The 25292-nt window shown below is 49.2% G+C and overlaps 1 protein-coding gene across 5 annotated transcripts in view; it reads left to right on the top strand.

The window, feature by feature from the left end:
* Positions 1-24159, top strand: part of PHF12 (PHD finger protein 12) — a 39963-nt gene extending 15804 nt beyond the window's left edge. The window contains exons 1-14 of one of the 5 annotated variants that reach the window (XM_070772763.1): positions 352-5172; positions 5703-5775; positions 8356-8749; positions 10187-10307; positions 11515-11647; positions 13556-13720; positions 16252-16410; positions 17034-17829; positions 19019-19144; positions 19977-20120; positions 20953-21051; positions 21737-21819; positions 22387-22525; positions 22891-24159. In XM_070772763.1, coding sequence (XP_070628864.1) covers positions 5725-5775; positions 8356-8749; positions 10187-10307; positions 11515-11647; positions 13556-13720; positions 16252-16410; positions 17034-17829; positions 19019-19144; positions 19977-20120; positions 20953-21051; positions 21737-21819; positions 22387-22525; positions 22891-23225 — 2745 coding nt within the window. In that variant the 5' untranslated portion in view covers positions 352-5172; positions 5703-5724 and the 3' untranslated portion in view covers positions 23226-24159. Of the gene's footprint in view, positions 1-351; positions 5173-5702; positions 5776-8355; positions 8750-10186; positions 10308-11514; positions 11648-13555; positions 13721-16251; positions 16411-17033; positions 17830-18466; positions 18552-18870; positions 19145-19976; positions 20121-20952; positions 21052-21736; positions 21820-22333; positions 22526-22890 lie in introns of those variants that run through there. The other 4 variants (XR_011561942.1, XM_019981604.2, XM_070772764.1 and 1 more) reach the window with 4 other exon arrangements.
* The last annotated feature ends 1133 nt before the right edge of the window (positions 24160-25292 follow it).

The raw sequence follows: 25292 nt of genomic DNA, 5'->3' as shown, positions 1-25292 counted from the left end.
CCCTGGAATCCTTTCTCTGTTGGCAGTGTTTCTGATACAGAGCAAAACCAGTCTGCTTGCAGAACAGCATCTTCAGAACTAGTTTCTAAGCTCATTCAGTTCAGTTCAGTTCAGTCGCTCAGTCGTGTCCAACTGTTTGCAACCCCATGAATCGCAGCACGCCAGGCCTCCCTGTCCATCACCAACTCCCGGAGTTCACTCAAACTCACGTCCATCGAGTCGGTGATGCCATCCAGCCATCTCATCCTCTGTCGTCCCCTTCTCCTCCTGCCCCCAATCCCTCCCAGCATCAGAGTCTTTTCCAATGAGTCAACTCTTCACATGAGGTGGCCAAAGTACTGGAGTTTCAGCTTTAGCATCATTCCTTCCAAAGAAATCCCAGGGCTGATCTCCTTTAGGATGGACTGGTTGGATCTCCTTGCAGTCCAAGGGACTCTCAAGAGTCTTCTCCAACACCAGAGTTCAAAAGCATCATTTCTTTGGCGCTCAGCTTTCTTCACAGTCCAACTCTCACATCCGTACATGACTACTGGAAAAACCATGGCCTTGACTAGGTGGACCTTTGTTGGCAAAGTAATGTCTCTGCTTTTCAATATGCTATCTAGGTTGGTCATAACTTTCCTTCCAAGGAGTAAGCATCTTTTAATTTCATGGCTGCAGTCACCATCCGCAGTGATTTTGGAGGCCAAAAAAATAAAGTCTTACACTGTTTCCACTGTTTCCCCATCTATTTGCCATGAAGTGATGGGACCAGATGCCATGATCTTCGTTTTCTGAATGTTGAGCTTTAAGCCAACTTTCTCACCCTCCACTTTCACTTTCATCAAGAGGCTTTTTAGTTCCTCTTCACTTTCTGCCATAAGGGTGGTGTCATCTGCATATCTGAGGTTATTGATATTTCTCCCGGCAGTCTTGATTCCAGCTTGTGCTTCTTCCAGCCCAGCGTTTCTCATGATGTAGTCTACATATAAGTTAAATAAGCATGGTGACAATATACAGCCTTAACGTACTCCTTTTCCTATTTAGAACCAGTCTGTTGTTCCATGTCCAGTTCTAAGTTGCTTCCTGACCTGCATATAGGTTTCTCAAGAGGCAGGTCAGGTGGTCTAGTATTCCCATCTCTTTCAGAATTTTCCACAGTTTATTGTGATCCACGCAGTCAAAGGCTTACCCTACTCCAATGGCAGCCTGTCTTTTGTTGACCCATTTCATGAATCTTTGTGTAGATGTCTGAGTTGAAAAACTGCCTTCTAAGGACTTCCCTGGCTGTCCAGTGGTTAAGACTCCACATTTCCAGTGCAGAGGGCACAGATTCGATCCCCGGTCAGGGAGCTAAAGATCCTACATGCCATGTGGCATGGCCCAAAAAAAAAAAAGCTTTTTATAAAAACTGCCTTCCAAATAGCTTGAAAGGAATTGCTCAAAGCAAAGAGGAAAGAATCATCATCATGAGAAAGCTTGGTGGGTGATTCCTGTTTTCCAGCCACGACTCTGATGGTCATTTTCGAGAAACATAGAACTTCCTTCCCTATTCATCCCTTCTCAGAAATTACTGCCTTCTCTCGAGATACCATATTTTCAAATTTATTTCAAGATGCATATTCTGCCTCTAAGAAAGCAGCAAGGCGTCACTTTTTAAAATGTCTGTGTTCATCCTGGAGACAACACTCTGACTTTCCTGCACGACTCCCTGAACTTGCAGCCCTCATCCCACACTTCAGGGCAGACAAGAGGAGCCCATGGCCATAATCTAGGATTCTGAGAAATGTTCTTAAGCATGATATCTCTAAAAGTGATCCTTTAGAAGCCAACCAGGAGCTACTTTTGAGAGCTGCTTAGTATGGATTTTAAGCATTTTACCCCTGTGTTAAGAAAGATAAATTGTTTAAAGAGGATTTAAGTAGGGTGTTTCTGTATGAAGTTTAGGCTTGCAGGTATGGACTTTGATTCTGCTATCTTCTTATTTCGTGACAGAAAACATAAGTAATTTCACGTGTAATTTAACCACCAAAATAAGTCAACCACATTGCCTCATCTCATGACTTCGGCCAGGGGGCAGTTACATTCACTCTTAGAAGCCCATTCATTTTGTGCTCCCCTGTTCTTTAAAGCCTTATTGTGTACCTGCTGTGTGCCAGGCATTATGCAGAGTATGGAAATACAAAGGTAAATGAGGCAGAGAGCAGGATTCGGGTCCTTGAGAGTTCAGTGTATAGTGTGGCCCAGAAGTGCCATAGAGGATCGCGGGCTGTCAGAGGAGACTTCCTGGTGATGATGCCTGACTTGAGCTCCAGAAAATGAGGAGCTCACCAGATGAAGGACTGGAGGGAGGCTCAGCTTTTGTGGTTGTGGGTAGCAGCTCTGGCATGAGCAGAGACACAGGGTTGAGAAACAGTGTGGACTGTGTAGGGAGCCACCAGACTAATAGAGCTGGGGAAGGGGCAGATTCCTGGCCTGCAGTACTGAGGAGCTTGAACTTTATCCTTTTGGGGTGAGGGCGATATGGAAGGGCTTTTAATTAGGAGACTGACATGATCAGAATTGTGGCAGAATTATTTTGCCAGCAGGGTTAGACATAGATTGAGAAAGGCAGGAAGAGCAGCCGGGGGGGCATTCACATCTTGGTAAAAACATCTAAGCCACTGCCACCTTGCCTCACCCTTCCCTGCTACATGTTTGGTATAGGTTATCTTGATACAAAACACGAAGCCAGTAGGCAGATGAAAAGAAATGATGAAAAACAGAATCAGAAATGACAGCTCTTTCAGGGTTAATTTTAATATGACAGCTGCTGAAGCATAGCAGAGTCTGTAGGCCTTTGCAGATTACACACATGCATTTCATTAGTTTGGATATGGCCTGTGAGGAATATACTGGAGAGAACTAGGGGAGACTTTACCGGTGACAGTCGTGTGTGGTCCTCTAGGGCGTGCAGGCCTGTCCCAGTAGGCCAGCGTGCCTCCTGCTTTCTGCTTCCTGCCAAGGATCCTCCTGAGATTCCACCAGGGAGACTGAATAGGAAGCAGTGAGCTGTGAGGGCTTGCTGGACATCCTGACACGTGTGCCTAGGGCTCTGGGGATGTGTTGACAAAGCAGGAGCTAGGAAAATTTGTCAAGCTAAGTGCCATTTAGGTAGAAAGGGTAAAGCAGCCTAGCATTAAGGCCTAGGACTTAAGGAAGAGTCCTTATATATCCATAGCCTAAATATATATAATAATTTGTTTTTAGCATTTTTCATATATTATGAAAAAAAATGTCCTCCACACCATTCCAAGTTGGTGAATTCCAGGAACCAAATGTAGGAATTTCTTAAGCATAAATGTAACCTTATTCTATATAGCAGTTTTCAAACTTGGGTGTTGAGCAGAATCACCTGGAGAGCTGGTTAAACACACATCGCTGAGGCTGTCTCAGAATTTCTAATTCAGTAAGCCTGGAGTGAGGGCTCAGAATTTGTGTTTAATTTTTTAATTGAATTATAGTTAATTTACAATGTTGTGTTTCAAGTGTATGCAAAGTGATTCAGGTATACATACATACACACACAGAGGTTCTTTTTCATTATAGAGTATTGCAGGATACTGAGCATAGTTCCCGTCACCATACAGTAGATCCTTGCTGTTTACCTACTTTATATTTAGCAGTGTATGTATGTTAATCACAAATCTTAATTTACCTTCCCCCACCCTACCCTCCTCCACTGCTATCTCCTATGGTAACCAAAAATTTGCTTTCTATGTCTGCAAGTATTTTTTCTAAGTAAGTTATTTGTATCATTTTTTAGATTCCACATGTAAGTGATAAATGATGATTTGTCTTTCTCTGACTTGCTTCACTGAGCTGCAAGTGGTGGTTCACTCTTTACGGCTGAGTAATGTTCCACTGTATATGTGTGCCATATCTTCCTTACACATTCATCTGTCGATGAACATTTAGCTTGCTTCTGTATCTTGGTTATGGTAGATAGCACTGCTGTGAACATTGGGGAGCATGTATCTTTTTGGACAGAATTTTTATTTGTAGTAAGTTCCCAGATGATGCTGATGCTGCTTGTCTGGAGACCACACTTTGGGATCCACTGCTGTAGAGACATTATAAATGTGACCCTCCTAAGAATTTACTAAAGTTTCATATGATTCTTATAAACCTTAATGGAAATCAGTGATCTGGAGAATCGGTAAGACCAGCCCTCCACAGCTATAATTTTGATTCAGTATTGACTTACTGAGTGACTACTGTTTATGCAGCCTCTCTATTGTAAAGATACAAAGAGAGAAGGAGATCCAGTCCTTGTCTTGATTCCTCTGATAAAAGAAGTAAGAGAATTGTCATACAAGGGAAGGCATAAGAAGGACGTTTTAGTAGTCTGGGAAGAGCGCATGGAGGAGTTGTGTGCTCAGTTACCTATCACTGGTAACAAACTTCCCCAAAACTCAGTGGCTTAAAACAGACCCTAGTTATTATCACCCACAAATCTGCATGTTGACTAGGCTCAGCTGGGTGGTTTTTCTGTTCAGTTGTTATCTGGGACTGTGGTTATTTGGAGGCTCAGCTGAGTTGGCATGATCCAGGATGACTCAGTCATGTAGCAATAGTCGGTGCTGGCTGTTGACTTGGAGCTGATTGGAGTGCCTGAAGTCTCCTCTGTGTGACCTCTCAGCATGAGAGCAAGGCTCTGAGATGGAATATTCCAAGCGTGTAAAAATGGAATCTACAGGGCTCTTCAGACGCAGCCATGGAAGTTCCTACATTGTCACCTCTGCTGCATTCTGTTGGTCAGAACAAGTCACAAGAGAGAATGCCTCAGTGATCCAGTGGTTAGGACTCCACACTTTACTGTTGAGGGCATGGGTTCAATCCCTGCCCTAGTTGGGGAACTGGGATCCCGCAAGCTGTGAGGCGTGGTCAGAAAAAGACAGGCAATTCGAGAGGAAGGAAATGGACTACTTCTGGGTGGAAGGGTAGCAGAGAATTTGTAGCTGTCTTTCATCTACTATAGGCTGATTGAGGCAGGCCCTACAGGGTGAATAGAGTTTCGATAGGCGCAGCTTTCAGGGGGAAGAATTTTAGAGGAAGAAATAGCAAGTCTTCAGTTTAACTAGGGGGGAAAGTTCCCAAAAGGGGCCTGGGAAGATGGAAGAGGACCCTGTGACAGACGGCTTTGAACAGCAGGTGGAATATTGTGGACTTCCACTGGCCAACTTTGAAAAGGCTGTGGAGAACCTCTCTCCCCGTGATTTTATTAGCATGGTGCAGAGTTTAGAAATGACTTGAATACTCCAGACCAGTTCATTATATCTTTCATTGTCAATCCAGTGTTCGTAGCTCTGGGTTTGGCATCTCTTTCTAAGATGTGGGAAGGGACGATCACTCCTTCAGTTCAGTTGCTCAGTCATGTCCGACTCTTTGTGACCCCATGAATCGCAGCACACCAGGCCTCCCTGTCCATCGCCAACTCCCAGAGTTCACTCAGACTCACGTCCATCGAGTCAGTGATGCCATCCAGCCATCTCATCCTCTGTCATCCCCGCTCACTCCTTAGGTTACTGTAAATGGGGCCAAGTAAACATTTTGAAGGATAAGAGATGTATAACTGCAGAATACAAGTTGAGCACCATGCGGCTTTGGGTCAGACCTAGTTAGGCTTGTCGCCGCTGCAGTGGTGGGTTAGTCACTTAGTCTTGCCCTTGTCTTTCCCGCAGCAATCCTCCACTGAGTGAAGAGATGTTGCCTCCTGGGGAGTGGATGTGTCACCGGTGCACTGTTCGCCGAAAGGTAAGAATGCTGCTTTCGGAAGGCTTTGCTCCAAATGCCAGATCTAGACCACTGATAATGAGAGCTAAGGCGGCCTGGTCCTGAAGGCATTTTCGTCCCTTCTTCTTATCTCTTCCACCCCTGAATCACCCTCACACGCCCCATGATACTGTTTAGAATCCGGTAAGGCCTAAAATCCAAACATGGGCTGCTGAAATGGGCTGAAGAGCTGTGTTAATTTACTGAGACATGTTCATTCACTAGTGACAGGAGTGGTCTGATCTCCTTGTAGACCTCTTGATAACTGGCCTGAACATAGTGGCAGCTGTATCCATGGCGAAAGGGGCTGAAGAAGGCTGGCCCTGCAGCTTGATAGAAAAAGGATTCCCCTCACCTCGAGGCAAATAAGTCACTGGTCTCCAGAGGCTTGGCCAGGTGTGGGGGGTGGAGAACATTTTGACCCACTTGGACCCCAGGTTGTCCAACCTCTCTTCAGCTTCCCTTCCCTCAGCTTTGATAATTCAGTACTGGCTTTGAGAACATAATTTTCTATGTTGAGAACTTCTGTGGGGTTCAAAACCTAAATGCTCCCTTATCAGAAAAGGAAGTAAGTGTGCTTCCACCCAGATAGCGAGACCCAATCCTCAAATTACAGGCTGTGGATTAGAATTTGTGTGTGGATTGTAAACCATTCCCTGCCCTACCCCCGCGCTAATCACACACCAAGCAACTGTCCTTTGTTGTGACATCACATCTTTTCCTGGCCCCTCAACATGATGTCACAATGAATGATGACTTCCTTTGTTGCAGAAACAGGATGAGATGATTCAGAGATTGTGGTTTATGTGTGTAACAGTTTTTAACCTTTAAGAAGAAAGTTAACAATTAGGCGGACACTTTTTCAATGTGTGCATAGAGTTCCTATTAAAAAGTAAGCCAAGGCCAAGTCAGCCACCCTACCAGAGCAGTGGTTTGATTTCTCTTGATGTCCACAAAGCAGGTGTCCTCCAGCTTGTCCTGTTCCCAGGATCTCTGCCTGTGTGTCCCCAGCTAGATTAGAGTGGGGCTAGTTAGAAACATCTGTTAGCCAAGAGGCCATTCAGAAACTTGCCACTCAAAGAAATTGAACTGGACAGGGTTGGGAACTACTGTGGCAGAAGAGACAAAGCCAGGAAAAGGGGGTGAAGAAGAGGAGCTAACATTGTTTGGGCGCTCATCATAGCTGGCTGTTCTACACGTGTTTCATTAATCCATACAGCCCATAGGAGTGCAGGTGCTATCGTCTCCATTTTTAGAAGGAAGAAACTGAGGTTCACAAGTGTAGAACTTAACCAAGTACTCAAAAGGATTGACTGAACCAAGTTTTGAACCCAAAACTTTCTGACTCCAAACTCTATTACTTCTTCAACAATTTAAACAGAACCACTTGTGGGGGATTATACTATAGTATACCTTTTTCTGCATAGTGTGGTTTTCCCAAAATGCCACTCCCTGCTCTCAAGTGGACCTCTGTGTCTGCCCACGCCATGTCTGCCTTTTGCACTACCACCACCTCTCCGGCCCTCTGGCCTCCCTTAGTTACAGTGAAGGGGGTTGAAATGGCCTCCTGGGGACCTCACCGACCTCTCATGTTCAGGTCCCACTGAACTAGGAGGTCCCACTCCTAGTGGAGGCTAGATCTTCCCCCCATCTCAGAGCCATCCCTTTCATGTATCCAGAGCTCTTTGTCACAACCAAATCCCTGAGAGGAGGAGGAGAAAGGTTTTACACACAGAGGAATTCCTGCCCTCCAGCCGGAATCACCTAAGGTCATAAGGAATCAGTGGCAGAACTGGGACAAGATCCCAGGTCTCCTGGCTGGACCCCAGTGCTAAACCTTCACTCTGCTTGGACCCTTGGAGGAAAATGTATTGGCAGTCATTCAGTCCTACTCTGTGCACTTAGTCTTTTCCCTGTCCCCACCTTTCCATTCAAAAAGTGTCACTTTGAGAGTTCTGGTTAAACTGGAGACATGAAGCCACCATTCTTGGACACCATGACTGCTGGGTCACTGCTCCACACACCACCCTTCCACCTTGTAGTGTGGTTGCCTTGCAAGCCAGCACCCAACATCCCTGGATAGGGAGCTCGGCTTGCCTGTTTTACTTTTTATCTCTGCTTTTACAGACTTTTCTTTATTTTGAGCAAAGTTCTTAACAACCCTTCAGGACACTCCCAAGGCAAACTGCAGTGTTCTCTGTCCTGGACTCCCTGAGTTGTTCTCACTGTCCTCACTTAGTCTAAGTTTATTCTCACTGCTTTAACTTTTTAATCCCTTTACCCCCACCTTGTGTGGAGACACTGTGTATCATGTGATATGTGGTTTGTTTCTAACTTTGGTACTTTATGATTCCCTGCCCCAGTGGTTTTGCCAGCTGTAGTTTAGTTCAGCCATAGTTTGGTCAACTTTCACAGACCAGTGTTCCAAGTCCGCAGGTGGGTGAGTCTGTAATATTAAGAGACCCTCACGGTTGTGGTGAGCAGTCTTGCGGGACTCGTAGCATCCATCGCTTTCTGTTTTGTGATACTCTATGTGATGGGCCCGCCTGTTCACTTGCACAGAAACGAGAGCAGAAGAAGGAGCTGGGCCATGTCAATGGACTGGTGGACAAATCTGGCAAACGGACTACATCCCCCAGCAGTGACACTGACTTGTTGGACAGATCAGCTAGCAAAACTGAACTCAAGGCCATTGCCCATGCCCGGATCCTGGAAAGGAGAGCCAGCCGACCTGGCACGCCCACATCCAACGCCAGCACGGAGACCCCCACCTCTGAGCAGAATGACGTCGACGAGGACATCATTGATGTGGACGAGGAGCCAGTGGCCGCAGAGCCAGACTACGTGCAGCCCCAGCTGAGGCGGCCCTTTGAGCTGCTGATTGCTGCCGCCATGGAGCGGAACCCCACCCAGTTCCAGCTGCCCAATGAGCTGACGTGCACCACTGCACTGCCAGGTCAGCCAGACCGCCATATCCCCCCAGCCCGGCTTCCACAAGGCTGCCGTCCACCCAGGAGGCTGTGCAGCCTGGGGGTCGCTGTCCGTGCAGCCACTGTCTCAAGTTCCTGTTTTGGTTTGTGGAAGGATCTTTGAAGGCTCATATGCTTACTCAGTTTTCTAAATTCCACCCTTCCCAGTATCACTTTAAAGCAGGGAGGTGGGGGCGGGGGGCGGTGTGGAAAACATACACATAGTTCAAAACTCAAAAAATGTAAGAATTTCAATAAAACATTTCCCACCTGTCCCTGTCTGCCGTTGCCCAGTTTCCACCTTCCTTCCCCCCATAGATAACCACTCTTTGGTTCTTATGTATCTCTTAGAAGCCAATACAGATATGTTTATCATTTTCCCCTTAAATAGCATGCTTACATACATCTTTCCATATTAATGTTGACATTCCTCAGTTTTCTTAATGGTTGCATAATAACACATTATATAAACTAATTTCTTATTAATGGATATCCTGGTTGTTCCTAATCTTTCGTTCAGTTCAGTTCAGTCGCTCAGTTGTGTCCGACTCTTTGCGACCCCATGAATCGTAGCACGCCAGGCCTCCCTGTCCATCACCAACTCCCGGAGTTCACTCAGACTCACGTCCATCAAGTCAGTGATGCCATCCAGCCATCTCATCCTCTGTCGTCCCCTTCTCCTCCTGCCCCCAATCCTTCCCAGCATCAGATTCACAACAAATGGTGTTTCAACAAATAATTTTGTAAATATATCACTGTATACAAGTGAGTGTATGGAGGATAAATTACTAATATTAGAATTACTGAGTCAAAACTATGCAACTATGTACTTACAGTCTTGATGGATATTATAAATTGTCCTCCATTCCCTTTTTAAAAAAAAATTTTTTTTTAATTAAGTCATGACTTCTCTTGGATACCAAAAAGCATCTAAATCTTATTTTCTTCTTCCCATAGAAAGTGAGATCGGCAGGCATAGGAAACCTGCTGGTCAGTAGGGTGCATACAGAATCATAGCATTTCCGCTTTCTGTTAAAATGAAGTAAAATTACAGTCTTTTCCTCAGGCACCTCCGCAGAATTTGTTGACCATTTGACCTGGGTCTTTGTGTTTCTTAACTTGCCAGGATCTAACCTAGGCTGCTGACCACTTGATGTTTGCAAAACACTGAGGATGTATTTCTGTCACAGAACAAGGAACTCGTGATTATGGTTCTGACTTACGTCTCCCTTCTCCTCCTTTTTCATTCTTTTTCTCACTGGGAACCAGCCCGGGATAGGGAGGGCTCTCAGAAAGAGATCTGTGTCCAGGCCATGGCACATGGTTTTACTGAGATCCATTCCTCTGACTTAGTCTTGTTTCCATACCCCAGACTAGGAACTCTGCCTCCAGAGAACGTTTAGCACCACCAATTTCTCTTCCAGGTTCCAGCAAGAGGAGAAGAAAGGAGGAAACCACAGGGAAAAACGTTAAGAAAACACAGCACGAGTTAGATCACAATGGTCTTGTTCCCTTACCAGTCAAAGTCTGCTTCACGTGTAACAGGTATTTTTCTTCCCTAGCAGAGGGCTCTCCCTCATATTCAGCAAGTGTTTTTTCTCTCATTTATCACCTCTTCCAAACCACGTATGTTAAATAGAGGTAACCCATAATCTGATGGTATGAGTACAAAGAGACTGAGTGACTAATTGGCCAGAGCCTGGACTATTGTAGGAAAGAAATCCTTGAACAGTCACGGTGCAGAAGTACCGTAAACCATGTTGATAGAGGCTTAAGCGAGAGGAGTTGGACTTAAAATGAAGCTTTGGGATATTTAGACTAACTAGCAGGAAGAACTCTGGCAGCCAAGACACACATCCCTGAGAAAGGCTAATAATTTCTGAAGCACTAAAGATGAATTTTAAAGTAGTACAAGTATCCATCCTAGCTGGCATGCCTCAGACTGGATGACTTCCAAAAGCCTCTAGGCTGCCCCAGTTGTAGCTTCCCCGGGACACTGGTTTCCTTCAAATAAGATCTCCGCAGTGACAGGAACCAGCTGCCTCAGTTACTGAAGCTGGACTTGGGTGTGTGAGAAAGGCAGGATAGCAAGAGAAAATAGCTCTCAATGAGAAATGTTCCACAGCTAAAGCTATAGGGAACAAGACAGGAGCCAGACCCACACTGCGGCTCCGCTGCAGCTTCAGGACTTCTGAAGTATCAGGACTGCTGGGGTATTGTAGGTACAAATCATAACTGGTGTTTGCTTACATGCCCTCCCTCGAACTGCGCTTACATGAGTACATAGCAAAAGCATTTTCCCAGCACAGTGCTCTCTGGTTGTCAGTTTTGCTGAGTGCTTAATGTGGCAGAGAAATCTTTTCCTCTTGTAGTGTGAGACTCTGGAAAAGTTGCTAGTGATTTTTTTTTTTCCAACTGAGGTAATTGCTTTCTGTTACGGAGTAGAAAGATCAGAGCGGGTTGGCGGTCTTCCTCAGTAGGTACTGAGCGTTGATCATTTCTGCTCCGACAGCCACTTTAGCTCTACTCCAAATGAGCATTCACTTCTCTGCATTCGTCTTAGAAGAGTGATGAGAAGCCCAGTGGTGGCCCCCAGCTTCGTCCATCTTCCTAATAGTGAATGGAACTGAAGTACTGGGGAGGAGAGTGTGGAAGAACACGGCTAGGATTAAGGAAGGGAAGCCGTCCCACAGGGCAGAGTTCGTGTGAATTCTCTAACCTTGCCTATTAATGGCCCACCTCTCTCTTGCAGGAGTTGTCGCGTGGCCCCTCTCATCCAGTGTGACTATTGCCCCCTCCTGTTCCACATGGACTGCCTCGAGCCCCCGCTCACTGCCATGCCCCTGGGCAGGTGGATGTGTCCGAATCACATCGAACATGTGGTGGTAAGCATGGCGGTGTCCGTCCGTCCTATGTGGGCACAGCCAGGGCGTGGACCCATTCAGTGGGAAGCATAGTACTGTCAGCCTTGTACCAGAGTTCACTCCAGTCTCTGAGATGCTGGTTCCTGCAGACCATCCTACCCACTTCTCATTGCTGTGACCTGCCTGCCTCGGCCGTGCGTTTTGCCTTTTCCCACAATGCCTTGTTTCGGTTGCACAGGCAGACTTAGGCCACTAGCTCTTGATTGTTCGTGAATAATTTCCTCTGTGATGAGTTAAGCAATTGGTGCTACAGCCCTCAAAAGGGAGTAGTTAGATCCAGCCTTATGCAAATCAATGCTCTTCCATATTTTCTTTTTCTTAATTCATTTTTAATTGGAAGATAATCGCTTTACAATGTTGTGATGGTTTCTGCTGTACAACAACGTGAATCAGCCACAAGTCTCCCATATTTTCTTGTTTCTTGTTTTTAGAGGGAACAAACTAAGAAAGTTCTAAAATATTTATTCTCATAGCACTGGCAGGTAACTTCCCAGTAACTTTGGAGAATTGAAGAATTGACCCAGATAACTAACGGTATTCCAGACAGTCATTTATTGAGCACCTAACGTGTCCTACACACCACACGACGAGGCCCTTGCCCTTCTCTTCCTTTGTCAAAGCTGTGGAATGAATGAATGGTATGAGGTGCTGTTATCTTATCTCCCAGGAGACTTGGTTACATTTTCCAGACTGCTTCCCGGGGCCAGACTAGAACTGTAATTTCCTATCTCCCCTAGAGGGTTAGGACATCTCCTAATCAGCATGGTCCCTCAGAAGGTTGAATGAGAGAGGGCCTCAGGCGGAGCAGCTCCCTCATAAGAGTAGCCTCTCCAGGTTCAAAGGGTAATTGCATAAGGCATCACCATATCAAATGGTGATAACCATGGAATGACTGCTGGCCTTCTGCACGACCAGCGCTCTCCGCTCTGCGCTGAGAGGAACTTCAGTTACAGACTTGCTCATAAGGGAGAAAGGGCGTGCTTGGCCCTCTTCACTTCACTCATGCACCTCAGAAGGGTTATGCAGGAGGAAGCCTCTCTCCAAGGCTCAGTGTGAGTGTCTCGTTTTGCCTCCTGCTGAACCAGAAGAGAAACAGCCATGAGCAGACTACCCAAATGTGAATCTGTAAGAGCAGCCTTTCAGCAGATGAGGAGTTATTAATTAGGTGATTGTTTATTAGCCACATAGGGGGTTTTCCTAATTTACTAATTAGGAAGCTGCCACATAGATCTTTTCTTTTAATTAAAGTATAGGGGACCAGACATAGAAAAGGAAAAGAGGCATAGTTGCTCCATGCCTTCTGGAGGCTACTGCACACTTTTTTTCTTCCCTCCCTTTGGCCTCTTGAGAGCAGGCCAAGGCTTTCTGCCTGCTGTAGAACAAGGCTCTGGTACCCAGGTGGGTTCACGAATGCTCCTTGGTGCCATAGAGGAGGAATAGGGCAGGATTCTGGTGTTGGTCTCACCTGTCAGCCAAGCTCCCACACGGGAAACAGTCCTGCTTCTGGTGGGAGAGAGGCCCTTGCTAGGAAAGGAGTCTGGCGCTCTCTAGGGCCAAGGCCTGCATCTCCTCTGAAACCTGTACACTGGGAAGAGGACTGTCAGAGGCTGAGTTTGGAAGGGCTCTTCCTGGCTGACTCCCCGTGTCTTGTCCCCTTCGGGCCTCTCTAGGGAGTAGGAACTAGACTGGGCAGGGCCGAGGGAGCATCTCACCCACATCTCCTGGCCCTCTGACAGGAGTGTTGACATACCAGCTCCTGACAAAAGGAGCCTACTGGGCCGAGGGCTCCTTTTTTTTTTTTAACATAAGATAGTTGGGAGGGTGATGCAGCTGAGCTTCACAGCAGGAATGTGTCTGCTCTGTCCCCAGCTGAACCAGAAGAACATGACGCTGAGCAATCGGTGCCAGGTGTTTGACCGCTTCCAGGACACCATTTCACAGCACGTCGTCAAAGTGGACTTCCTGAACCGAATCCACAAGAAGCACCCTCCCAACCGCCGCATGCTCCAGTCGGTCAAAAGAAGAAGCTTGAAGGTGAGTCACAGCCCGGCGCAGGCAGGATGGTGGTCTCTGCCTGCCTTCCTGGGTAGACAGGGTTGGGGTCCCAATTGCAGAGGGGAAGACTGAAGCTCAGTGGCAAGTGACAAATGCCACCATCAATTTATGGTGGTCAGGAAACCCACAGGGGGGCCTTGAGACTCAGCCAGGTTTCTAGTTGTCTTGAGGATCAGCACTCTTCAGCCCCTCCCACCAAGCTTTTGGTGTGCTCTGCTGTTACCATCCCCCCTCCTGGCACTCATTCTGTTTCTGTTAGGTGGCCCCTTTCTCAGAGCTATCTGGTGAGGGGAAGTGTTTAAGGGGGTGATTAAGCAGAAGCCCTTACAAAAAGTGAGGCACAATCCATTTTGGGGGGCTGCTGTTAATCTATCATCAATGCTCAAAAAAATTGTGGCTTTGGAATAATCAACATCTGTATGTGTCTGACAGCTGCTAACGTATGTCCACAGAGATGGACAGGAGTATTTCCTTTTTTGAAAAGCATTTGGTAGTCCTGAGGCTGTCTCTCCTAAACCGATCAGTCTCATTCATTTAACTTAGAGAACATCACACTATATACCCGTGTATATATTTTTCTCTTTTGAAATAATCCTACAGTCCCCTGTACCAAGGGAAATCAGCAGTTCTCAGATGTGGCCACTTGGTGGCAGCCACACTTAAAATTATCACTCCCACCACTTGTCACTTCCATTGGGTGTCAGCGCTAGCAAGATGTTGACTGTCGAAAATTGTGTAACAAACTCTTAACTGTAAACACTTATGCTTTGATGGGAACACCAGTTTTCCAAAATTAAATAAAGGTATTTGCAGTCAGGGGTACAGTGTGTTTACACATTGAAGATGGCACACATCAGACCTTACTTAGACATCTAAGAGTAAGTCTGGGCTGTGTGATTGACCGTGTGGATCTGAAAGAAAGCCTGGCTGCTGAAGTGAACAGGCCAGGGGCCTTGATAGAATCCTGATGCCCCTCCCCCTTTGGAAATGTGTCCCTATTCTTGAGGAGAATCCAAGGGTATGAGTCGCCTGAAAAGCATTTTTTTCTTAGTGTGAGAGGGAAATGAGGCCTGCAGCACCAGAGGACAGTGGCAGAGAACTGCTCCAGCTCTGTTCTGGAACTTTGCCTTCATCCTTGACATACAGCCGTGCAGGCAAAATCAGCCGAGACCTTCATATCTTTGTTGGGGGGTCCCTTTTTCTCAGGGGCAACCTTGGTCTAGCTACTGCCCCATTCCTGGATGCCCTCAGACAAGCCCACAGCACTGGCCACCACTGTTAACGCGCCAGCGCTCAGTTCTGTGTTCCGTGCCTTTCTCATCACTAGATTCACATCTGCCTGCCCATTCCGCAGGCACCTTTCTCTCGATCTGCCCAAGTCCAAGAGTCTTTTGCCTCCAAATGTGCTCTTCCTCTTCTTATATTTCCTGGTTCAGTGAATGACTGAAATCTCTACCCAGTCCCTCAAACCAGAATTCAGCTGTTCTTCTCTTAATCTCCATAAGAACTTGGTCACCCAATCTGTTAGTTCTCACACATTTTCCAAGTCCACCTCCCCCACCTGTAGTTCCCCCTTCATCTGCCTGGAAGCTCCTCCTCAGCTTCAAGTCTCAACTGATAATACTGCCCTCCCATGAAATCCTCCCTAGTCCTGAGCTCCTGGCCCCCAGACGAAAGTAAGCACACTCTTTTTTTGTTGTTGTTGCAGCTCCTTAGACATTCTCTCTTCTAGGACCCGTTACATTATATTGTAATGTTTCTGGGCTCATCTCCCACTAGACTGAGCTCCTTGAGGGGCAAGGCTTAGATTTTGTTCATTTCTGGATCTCTAGGACTTGACGTAGTGCACAGACTCAGGAGATACTCAATAAATGTTGGCTGAATGTATGAATGACTCTTGGCTTGTGTGACTCTTTCATTCACACGTGTTGTGATTCAGAGTGTGTTGTCCATCTTTTTGCAGCAGAGAGGCCTTTAATTGTCTCGTGAGTCATGAGTGAATGGATGAAGACATCTGACATTGATTGAGTGCTTATCACCAGACAGGCCTCACACTGAGCATTTCCGAAGTGAAGATGGCCTTATTTAACTTTTTGTTTCTCAGATACTGCTCACTCACCTCCCAGGCTAGGTGCTGATCAGTAAGAGCCTAGAGTACCACTCTAAAGCCCTGTCCAGTGTCTCTCTTACCCTTTTTAGGCCAAAACAGAAGGCAGCATACAAGAAGGCCTGGTTTCTGCAGGTCTTGGACCTTGATGAAGAAGAGTAGGAGACATGGCTGCTTTTTCTAGTTCTGTGCCTGCTCAGGCTCGCGCGTGTGTGTGTGTGTCAGAGTCACAGAGACGGAGATGCAGAGCAGCAGCCACCCACTGTGCGTCCTTGTCCGGACCCCAGAGTGGACGGTCTCCCCTCAGGCATCGGCACCACAGACAGACGCGCGGCCAGGGCAGAGCCCCCAGGTGTGTGGGCACTGTCACCCTCTCCTTGCTCCCTCTCTCTGTCCTGAACAGGTTCCCGATGCCATCAAATCTCAGTACCAGTTCCCACCCCCTCTCATTGCACCCGCGGCCATTCGGGATGGGGAGCTGATCTGCAATGGGATCCCTGAGGAATCACAGACGCACCTTGTGAACTCTGAGCACTTAGCCACCCAGGCAGAGCAGCAAGAGGTGAGTGAAGGCAGGCTGGGATTCCACACCCCATCTTCCTTCCACCTCGCCGCGGCTGTCGCTGGAAGTCACTCTCATCCCCATCTTCTGCCCCCCCACCCTCCCCCACCCTGAGCCCCTACCCCAACTGCCACCGCCCTGCCCCCTGAGTTGACCGTTCCAGAGAGACCCTCTGGCTCAGATCCTGAGGCAAGTAAGAGAACTACAGAGTCATCTGGTCTGCTTCTCTCCACCAGTCCCCAGGGTGCTGCGAGACGGGCACGTCCGTCTTGCAGAAAGACATGAGTAGACCTAGAGAAGTTAGGTGGCATTGCTGGACACACAGCAGGAGCTTGGGTCCTTGCTGGAGATTGGTGACGAGGTGAGCCTTAGGGGCAGAGTCAGAACGGGAACCCCCAACCCTGCTGACCAGGGTGTTGCCTGCCGAGTGTGTACCGACAAGCCTTGCTTGGGAATGGAGATGGAATCCTCTCAGGAGTCAAGCACACCCTCTCTGGGCATTCGCGATGGGACCTCGGAAACAGTGCTTGTCGGCTCTGCTGTAGCCCTGGCCGCTGTGGCAGGAAGGACCAGCGCCTCCCAGGCCTCTCACCCTCCTCTCCTCTCCTCTCCTTCCGTTGCAGTGGCTCTGTAGTGTTGTTGCGCTCCAGTGCAGCATATTGAAACATTTATCTGCTAAGCAGATGCCTTCGCATTGGGACTCTGAACAGACAGAGAAGGCTGATATTAAGCCTGTTATTGTGACTGACAGCTCAATCACCACCTCCCTGCAAACAGCTGACAAGGCACCTCCACCTTCCCACTACCCCTTGTCCTGCCCCTCAGGGCTTAGCACCCAGAATTCCCTGAGCTGCTCTCCACCCCACCAACCCCCCACCCTAGAGGACATCAGCTGCAGCTCTTGTGCGGAAAAATCCAAGAAAGCCCCCTGTGGGACTGCCAACGGGCCGGTGAACACAGAGGTGAAAGCCAATGGCCCACACCTCTACAGCAGCCCCACTGATTCCACGGACCCCCGGCGACTTCCAGGCGCCAACACCCCCCTACCCGGCCTCTCACACCGGCAAGGCTGGCCCCGGCCCCTCACGCCACCAGCGGCTGGGGGGCTTCCGAACCACACCGTCGGCATCATTGTGAAGACAGAGAATGCCACTGGCCCCAGCTCTTGCCCCCAGAGGAGTGTGGGTCTTGTCCCAAGCCTACCCCCTTCCGTTCCCAGCTCTTGTGCCAGCATCGAGAACACCAGCACTTTGCAAAGAAAGACTGTCCAATCCCAGATAGGACCTCCGTTGACAGATTCAAGGCCACTGGGCTCACCCCCAAATGCCACCCGGGTGCTCACTCCCCCCCAAGCAGCAGGTGATGGTATCTTGGCCACAGGAGCCAATCAACGATTCTGCTCACCAGCGCCGTCGTCAGGTGAGTGCGGCTCAGCCTTTCATGCTCTTCCTGGCAAATAACTCTTAAGGTTCAAGCAACACTTGTATCCCTGTAAACGTTCCAGAGGACTTTGATCTCCGTATTAACTGTCCTTCCCCCCGTTTCTATGATAGAAGAGAAAGTGCCTGTTAACTTGTCCCTAATTTAAAGGCGGGACCTTTAGGCTCTGAAAGTGATTTCCTTAAGGTAACCTACTGAGTTAGTCAGTGCAGGGGTAGAAGTGGAGCCTGGGTCTCTTGACTCTCCCCTCCCATGCTCTCCAGGCTTTTTGTCCCATCACTTTAGAGGAGAGCAGCTGGCTCCCGGAAGCTGCCGTGGTCAGCCTGAGGGTTACGGCCTCTGTGTTTGATGATCCACTCCATTCCAGATTCTCAGAGACAGCTCGTTTGAAGGAATTGCTGTGTCAGGGAAGGCAGGGCCGCAAAACAGCACTGCCCTCCAGAGTAGGCAGAGTTGGGTGCCCGCAGAGGTTGCTCTGGCCCGAACGCTTGCACTCGGGCCACATTCTACAAGGCAGTCCCATAATGCTACCTGGGCCGGGTGTAGACCCGCTCTTTCAGCTGTCCCCCGTCAGCATTCAGGACCTCAAGGTTGCTGACCCCAGCATCTGAACCAGGTTTCAGATGCTGCTGGAACCCCCTGTGGTCTCTCCTGTCTGAACTGAACTGGCCTCCTAGTCAGCTGGGAGTCTCGGTGACCAGGTGACTGTGACTTCTCTGCATGGGGGCCCCTGGTCCCAGGATGGCCCCTACTCTCAGGCTCTCATCCTGTTTATCTCTGAATACCAGCCTGGCTACCTTTGGCACCTGTGAGTCCACTTTAGGACGCAGGAGCTGCAGGGGCAGGCATCACCTACTTGAGTGAGCAGAGGCAGCCGGGAGGTATTCATGGCCCAGAGGACGAAGCTGTCCCACCACGTCCCCCTGAGCTGTAGATGTCACTCGTTCTCGTGCTCTGGGGACTCCTGCGTGCCCGGGTGTGTTGTCGTTCCACCTGCCCTTCCTCACCACACGTTTTTAGCTCTAGGAGTTCCAGAGCCTATGGGGTGAGGATCAAGAAGGGAACATCACCTTGGGCCCGAAATCCAGGCCTGTCTCTGCAGTGGGGGATTGGACCGGTGGGTTTCCCTCAGGCAACGTAAGTAACAGTCTTCCTGCTCCGTCCCCAGATGGCAAGGTCAGCCCCGGCACGTTATCCATAGGAAGCGCTTTAACCGTACCCTCTTTCCCAGCCAACTCTACTGCCATGGTGGACCTCACCAACTCACTTCGAGCATTCATGGATGTCAATGGAGGTGAGTGAGTGAGTCGCTGCGCCTGTGCAGTGTTCAGCTCATTGCAAAGGGGCAGAAGGGGCCCTGATCCTAGGGGGCAGGGAGGTGGGAGGACTGTAGGAAAGAAAGCCCCTTCTCCCAATTCTGCTGTATAAGATTGAAGGCAGGAGGAGAAGGGGACGACAGAGGATGAGATGGTGAGATGGCATCACTGACTCAATGGACATGAGTTTGGGTAAACTCCGGGAGTTGGTGATGGACAGGGAGGCCTGGCGTGCTGCGGTTCATGGGGTTGCAAAGAGTCGGACACGACTGAGCGACTGAATTGAACTGATACACATAACAAAGAAAAAGGGAGCGCAGAGCCAAGCTAAACCAGCGAGAAGAGAAGAAAGTCACTTTAGGCAGATCACCTGGACTTGAATAAAACCAGGAGCTCCCAAAGGAGGGACCTCGTCTGTGAGAAACCCCCAAAGTCAGGGAGAACTGGAGCAGTCCTTGATCTCTGTGAGCAGGGAGGTTAGAAAGTCCACGCCTCAATACCAGACATCGGGGCTTCCTCTCATCCCAGGTAGGCGAGTGGTGTCTTGCTCCACTTTCTTGGATCGCTGTACCTAACGTTAAGCTGCCCCACTGCAGGGGGCATCTGCCCAGGCTGCCTGCAGCCTCGTTGCAGAAGAGCCAGTGAGATGCTTGGCTCCAGGCCCTGGTACCACTTTGTACTCTGAGTTGTTTGAGAAAAATCACTTGGCTGAATTTTAGGAATGCTGAAATATTGGCTCTGTGACCCTCACCTATTGCCGCATTTCATTTCCTCCTCAGCTGCTTTTTAATCTTTCTCTTTGGTTAATAGAAATCGAGATAAATATGCTGGACGAGAAGCTGATCAAGTTTCTGGCCTTGCAGAGAATACATCAGCTTTTCCCCTCCCGGGTCCAAGCTTCACCGGGCGGTGTCGGGGCACATCCGCTGGCTTCTGGAGGGCACCACATGGAAGGTGCGCATGTCCACGCCACCCCTCTAGGTCCACCTCTGCATGTGCACAGCCATCTCCCCCCACGGAGAATCTCCGTCCTCCATGCAAGCCTCTACTGGGCTTAATGAAACACCACAGTTTCTTTTCTCAAAAGCAGAAAGGAGATGGCAACCACCACTTTCAGATCAGGCTCAGGAGAGTGCTTGCTGTAACTCATCCCTGTGAGACAGAAAGCAGCTAGGGGTGCCTTTGGGTATATATGATGTGCTTTCTGCTCATTTGCTTCTCAGTATTTGAGCTGGAAGGATTTTCCAAAAGGCTAACTCTGCTTAGGAGAGACCTTTGAGCGTTAGCCAGTAAAAGCCTTGCTGCTTAGAAGTGGGATCCTCAGACCATGAGCATCAGTATCACCTAAGAGCTTGTTAGCAGAGCTCGGCCCCACCTCAGACCTACGGAATCAGAATCCGCATTTTAACAAGATCCCTGGGTGATTCATATTCAAAATTAGAGGAACATTGGTTTGTGCCTTCTGGGGTTTTTGCACAGTCTCCTTTATAATATCAGTTGGTATATCCCTGATAAACCAACCAGCAGCCCTTGTGCTTCAAGTACTATCATCCTTGAATTATATGGTCCTCTTCAGAGATGGTCCTTTTTACTCCCCCGTGTGGGAAACGCTGTTAAGTGGGGGGAGAGAGCTACACCCTGCAGCAGCTTTGTGTCAGGTGTGAGTTTGGAAGGATGACTAATCCAATGGGGTTATTTTCTCCATGACCAAATGTCCAGCTTCTCTTGTGTGTTTGGGCCCCAGGTTCTGTTCCTGAACAGTCACATCCCTATGTTTGCCTTGCAGTGCAGAGAAGGGAAGTACAGGCCCGAGCTGTGTTCTACCCCCTCTTAGGGTTGGGAGGCGCTGTGAACATGTGCTATCGAACCCTCTACATCGGGACAGGTAAGCCAGGTGGGAGGGGCGTTGAATCTCTCCAGCCCTGAAGAGGAACACCCTGACCCATGGAGGCTAGAAAGGGAGGGACGCCCTCTCCAGGTTTAACCCAGCAGATGTCTGGACAGGAGGGACTTTAGGGACTGTCGGCTGCCATCTTCCCACTTCAGGCCTTGTGCCCCATGTGGCATCAGACTGCCCGGAAGTCAGCCCTGACTGCTGCTCAGTGAGCATTCAACAGCACAGGAAAGACCTGAGCAGAGGGCACGTGCTGTGTCCCTGGCGACCTTTGAAGAAGTGGTGGGGCTGACACGCGTGTAACCCATACTGGGCCCTGCGTCTTGCCAGAGGGACAGGCAGGCCCTTAGCCTGGACGGGTCCCTTTCTCTCAGATGATGCTGTTTCTGGGCCATGCACCCCATGTTGTGCTCGCATGGAGATCACTCCCTGCACCCCTCTGGGCAGCATCCCATGTTCTGAAGCACATGAGCTGGCAGGGACGTCTGTTCTTTTACAGGGGATTGGAAAAGAGAGCAGTTTTTGTTCGAAAATATAAGGAGAGGGCCCTGAGCTTACCTGTCCCTTGAGTTCCCACCCAGAAGCTAACTCCCACCCTGCTCAGCTCCCCCGCGCATCCACCTCACAGTCTGTTCTTTGCTTTCCTTTCCTCTGCTCTGCCCTCCGCCCCTCGCAGGAGCTGACATGGACGTGTGCCTTACAAACTATGGTCACTGTAACTACGTGTCCGGGAAACACGCCTGCATATTCTACGATGAGGTGAGGGTGCCAGAGAGCTCTGCCAACCTGAGGCCTCTCCCAGCACTGGGGTTTTGTTCAGTGCCCTGGGTGAGGGGAATGGGATGGGGTCCTCTCCTTCTCTTGCCTCCCTGGCATTCCCGGAAGAGAAGAGCCTTAGGGTGAAGGGCATCCGTCCTGGGGAGTAGGGCCCCTATTTCTCCTGAGGTGGGTCAGCAGGCCCAGGGAGGGACGAGGCACCCTAAGTGGGGCGGGGCGGCGCGGCGCGGGGGGACCAACGTAGAAGGAACCAAGCCCTCCAGGCGTGTCCCTGTGGGTTTCATCATCGTCGTCATCACGTGCCAGTGAATGTCATTTCACCAGGAGCCCGTGCTAAGGAGGCAGCGTAATGGGAGGGTAGGAAAGAAAGCTTTCTTGAGGACATGAGTCTTGAGCCCATTGGAAGGGGCAGGGCAGCGGGGCGTGACGGGGAAGGAAGGAGGGAGCTCCCCGGTAGAGCAGCACAGCCTTCTCCATGTGTCCTCTCTCCCCTTAGCCCCAGGCCCCACGCAGCAGACCACACATCTTATCTTCCCTCCTCCTCCTCAGAATACCAAACATTATGAGCTGTTAAACTACAGTGAGCACGGGACAACGGTGGACAATGTGCTGTATTCATGTGACTTCTCTGAGAAGACCCCGCCAACCCCCCCAAGCAGTATTGTTGCCAAAGTGCAGAGTGTCATCAGTAAGTTGGAGCAGAGGCCTGTGGCCACGGAGCCTGCCCTTTTTGGACACTTGGTCTGACGCCTCAGAGTGGCTGTGGCTCACTGCCATGACCTGCTGTCGCTCGCCTTCCCGGTCCCGTTGGCCAGGTTCTCCTTGCTCATGGGCCCCGGAAAGGCCACAGAGAAGCACGTGCTGTGCACTCCCATGGGTATATACACCTACCTTGGGAGCCTCAGACCCCACCCCTCCTTTCTGAGCATCCCTCACCCCAAGTCATGCAGCATTTTAGAGTGGGGAGGTGCAGGGGCCCCACCCTGGCCAGCGGCCCAGGTGGGGCTTGGCTGCTCACTGTTCCTCTCTTGTGACCTTCCCCTTCTCTCCCAGGGCGCCGCCGGCACCAGAAACAGGATGAAGAGCCAAGTGAAGAGGCAGCCATGATGAGTTCCCAGGCCCAGGGGCCGCAGCGGAGACCCTGCAACTGCAAAGCCAGCAGCTCGAGCTTGATTGGGGGCAGTGGGGCCGGCTGGGAGGGCACGGCCTTGCTGCACCACGGCAGCTACATCAAGCTGGGGTGCCTGCAGTTTGTCTTCAGCATCACTGAGTTTGCGACCAAACAGCCCAAAGGCGAGGCCGGCCTGCTGCAGGATGGGGTCTTGGCCGAGAAGCTCTCTCTCAAGCCCCACCAGGGCCCCGTGCTGCGCTCCAACTCCGTTCCCTAGGACTGGCGGCTACCCCGTCACCCGCCCATCCACCCCACCCAAGACTCCTGCAATGCAAAAATGTACACAAACCAAGCCCGGGTTTTTTTTCTATACTCCACCGGAAACCCTTCGACTACAATCTTTGCATGAAATGAAGAAACCTTTTGACTGTTTTTTAAAAATCCTTTTTCTTTTCTCAAGTTCTAGGGGGCATTTGCACATATATTTGTACTCAACATTTCATGGGAAAGCGGCAGACCGAGCTGAGGAACAGCGTGGGCAGGGAGGGGAAGGCCGATGGTCTGGACACCTCCGACACAAAACCGTTCCCCACCCACCTCCTGCTCCCTCCCCCTCGCCCGCCGTTGTAAAATAATCAGAAACTTGTTCTATTTTGTGGCAGTGACAATAGTTTTATATTAAAAGAAAAAAATACAGTTTTCATACAGCAAAATCTATACAATATCATTGTTTTATTTAATATAAAGATCGTACCCACCCTCCTTCCATGGTTCCCACCCTCCAGGTTATTTTCCCTTTCTGCAGCGGTTGCACTACAGGTAGCTACTGTGTATTATGGACAAATGAGAAATGAATTCTTTTTCTGGCTGTCCATCTTATTTTATTTCAAATAAGGAAAAGTGTATTTGGATTTTGTGTAAATACATCTAGTGATGACATTTTTTCAATGTTTTTAAAAACTGTGTACAGTACTACATGTGGTAGAGCGTTTTCTTCAAATTGTCTATTGTAGCAAAAACGTTTTTGTCGTAAACCTGTTTTGTCTCCTTTTTTTGTTCTCTTGCCACTTCTCTCCTCTTCCTCCCACCCCTGGCTCCCTCCTCTCCCCCCTCCCCCACAACTAGTACCGATGTACATAGTAATTGTAATGTTTTAGACTTTACAGAAACTTTCCTGTATTCTGTATATAAAAAAACAAAAATACTTCAAATTATGTTTTCTGCCTGTCTGTCCTACCTGTCATCACCCTTAAGAGGGAACCGTCCTGAGGCCCTGGTCCCACAGCCCCACTGAACAAGTCTCATTCCCAGATCCTCAGTCCCCAGGGAAGTCAGGAAGAGGGCAGGTGTTGGAGAAAAGTGTGCCCAGGGTGGGAAGGCCAAATGGAAGGGGAGGGGTTCCGCTGCAATGGCGGGTTGTTGTATGGCTTTGTGGGTGACTTGAGGGAATTCAGAGGGCTTGAGCATTTGATGTGATCAGATTCTACAAGAATCCCAAGAGTACTACTGATCCCTGGTCCTCTTGGCTCCAAAACCAAGACATTAAAATAGGAGATGGCTGGACTTCTCTGGTGGCTCAGTGGTAAAGAATCTGCCTGCCAAAGCTGGGCACTTGGGTTCGACCCCTGGTCTGAGAGGATCCTACATGCCTCGAAGCATCTAAGCCCTCACCTAGAACCCATGCTTCACCTCAAGAGAAGCCACTGCAATCAGAAGCCCACACACCACAGTGAAGAGCAGCCCCCACTCACCGCAACTAGAGAAACCCCACACGACCAAAAGTATTTTTTTTAAATAAGAGCATGAGACCTCTGCATTCTGCTCCAGAAGCTTTAACCCAAGCAGTTGGGGCTGTCTTTTCTTCAGTTATTTGCTATCATTTTATCCATCTCTTCTGGGAGAAGTCGTAACACCTGGGTTTCACCCCCCTCCCCCACCCCCAGCCCTAGCTGGGTATGGAGCAATTCATTATTTCAAGTATCACTCAAGTTCCTCCAGTACCCAGCCTTTGCTGGCCTTGGATCTTTGTCTCAGTAACTTGCTGTGAGCAATCATCAGGGCAGATGTGGCCCCTGCCTCTTGGAGCTTAGAATCTAGTGTGGAGCAGTTTGTTTCAAATGTCTGAAGAACAAAGAAATCCAGTCTGTAGACTCAGTCATGCCACAAGTAACTCTACTCGCAGTCACAAGTTTACAACTGCAGCCCCTGGACAGATGAGTTCACCCATTACCTAAATTCTCAGGCCTCCAAGCTCCCTTTTATTTAAACAAACTATTCCTTCTTGCACATTATACTTAAGAAACTTTATCTGCCAAGTTTTTCCTGAAAACCATCTCATGCTTAG

The sequence above is a fragment of the Bos indicus genome, chromosome 19, assembly GCF_029378745.1.
Source record: "Bos indicus isolate NIAB-ARS_2022 breed Sahiwal x Tharparkar chromosome 19, NIAB-ARS_B.indTharparkar_mat_pri_1.0, whole genome shotgun sequence".
NCBI classification, from domain to species: domain Eukaryota; kingdom Metazoa; phylum Chordata; class Mammalia; order Artiodactyla; family Bovidae; genus Bos; species Bos indicus.
This window is presented reverse-complemented; position numbering and strand designations above follow the sequence as displayed.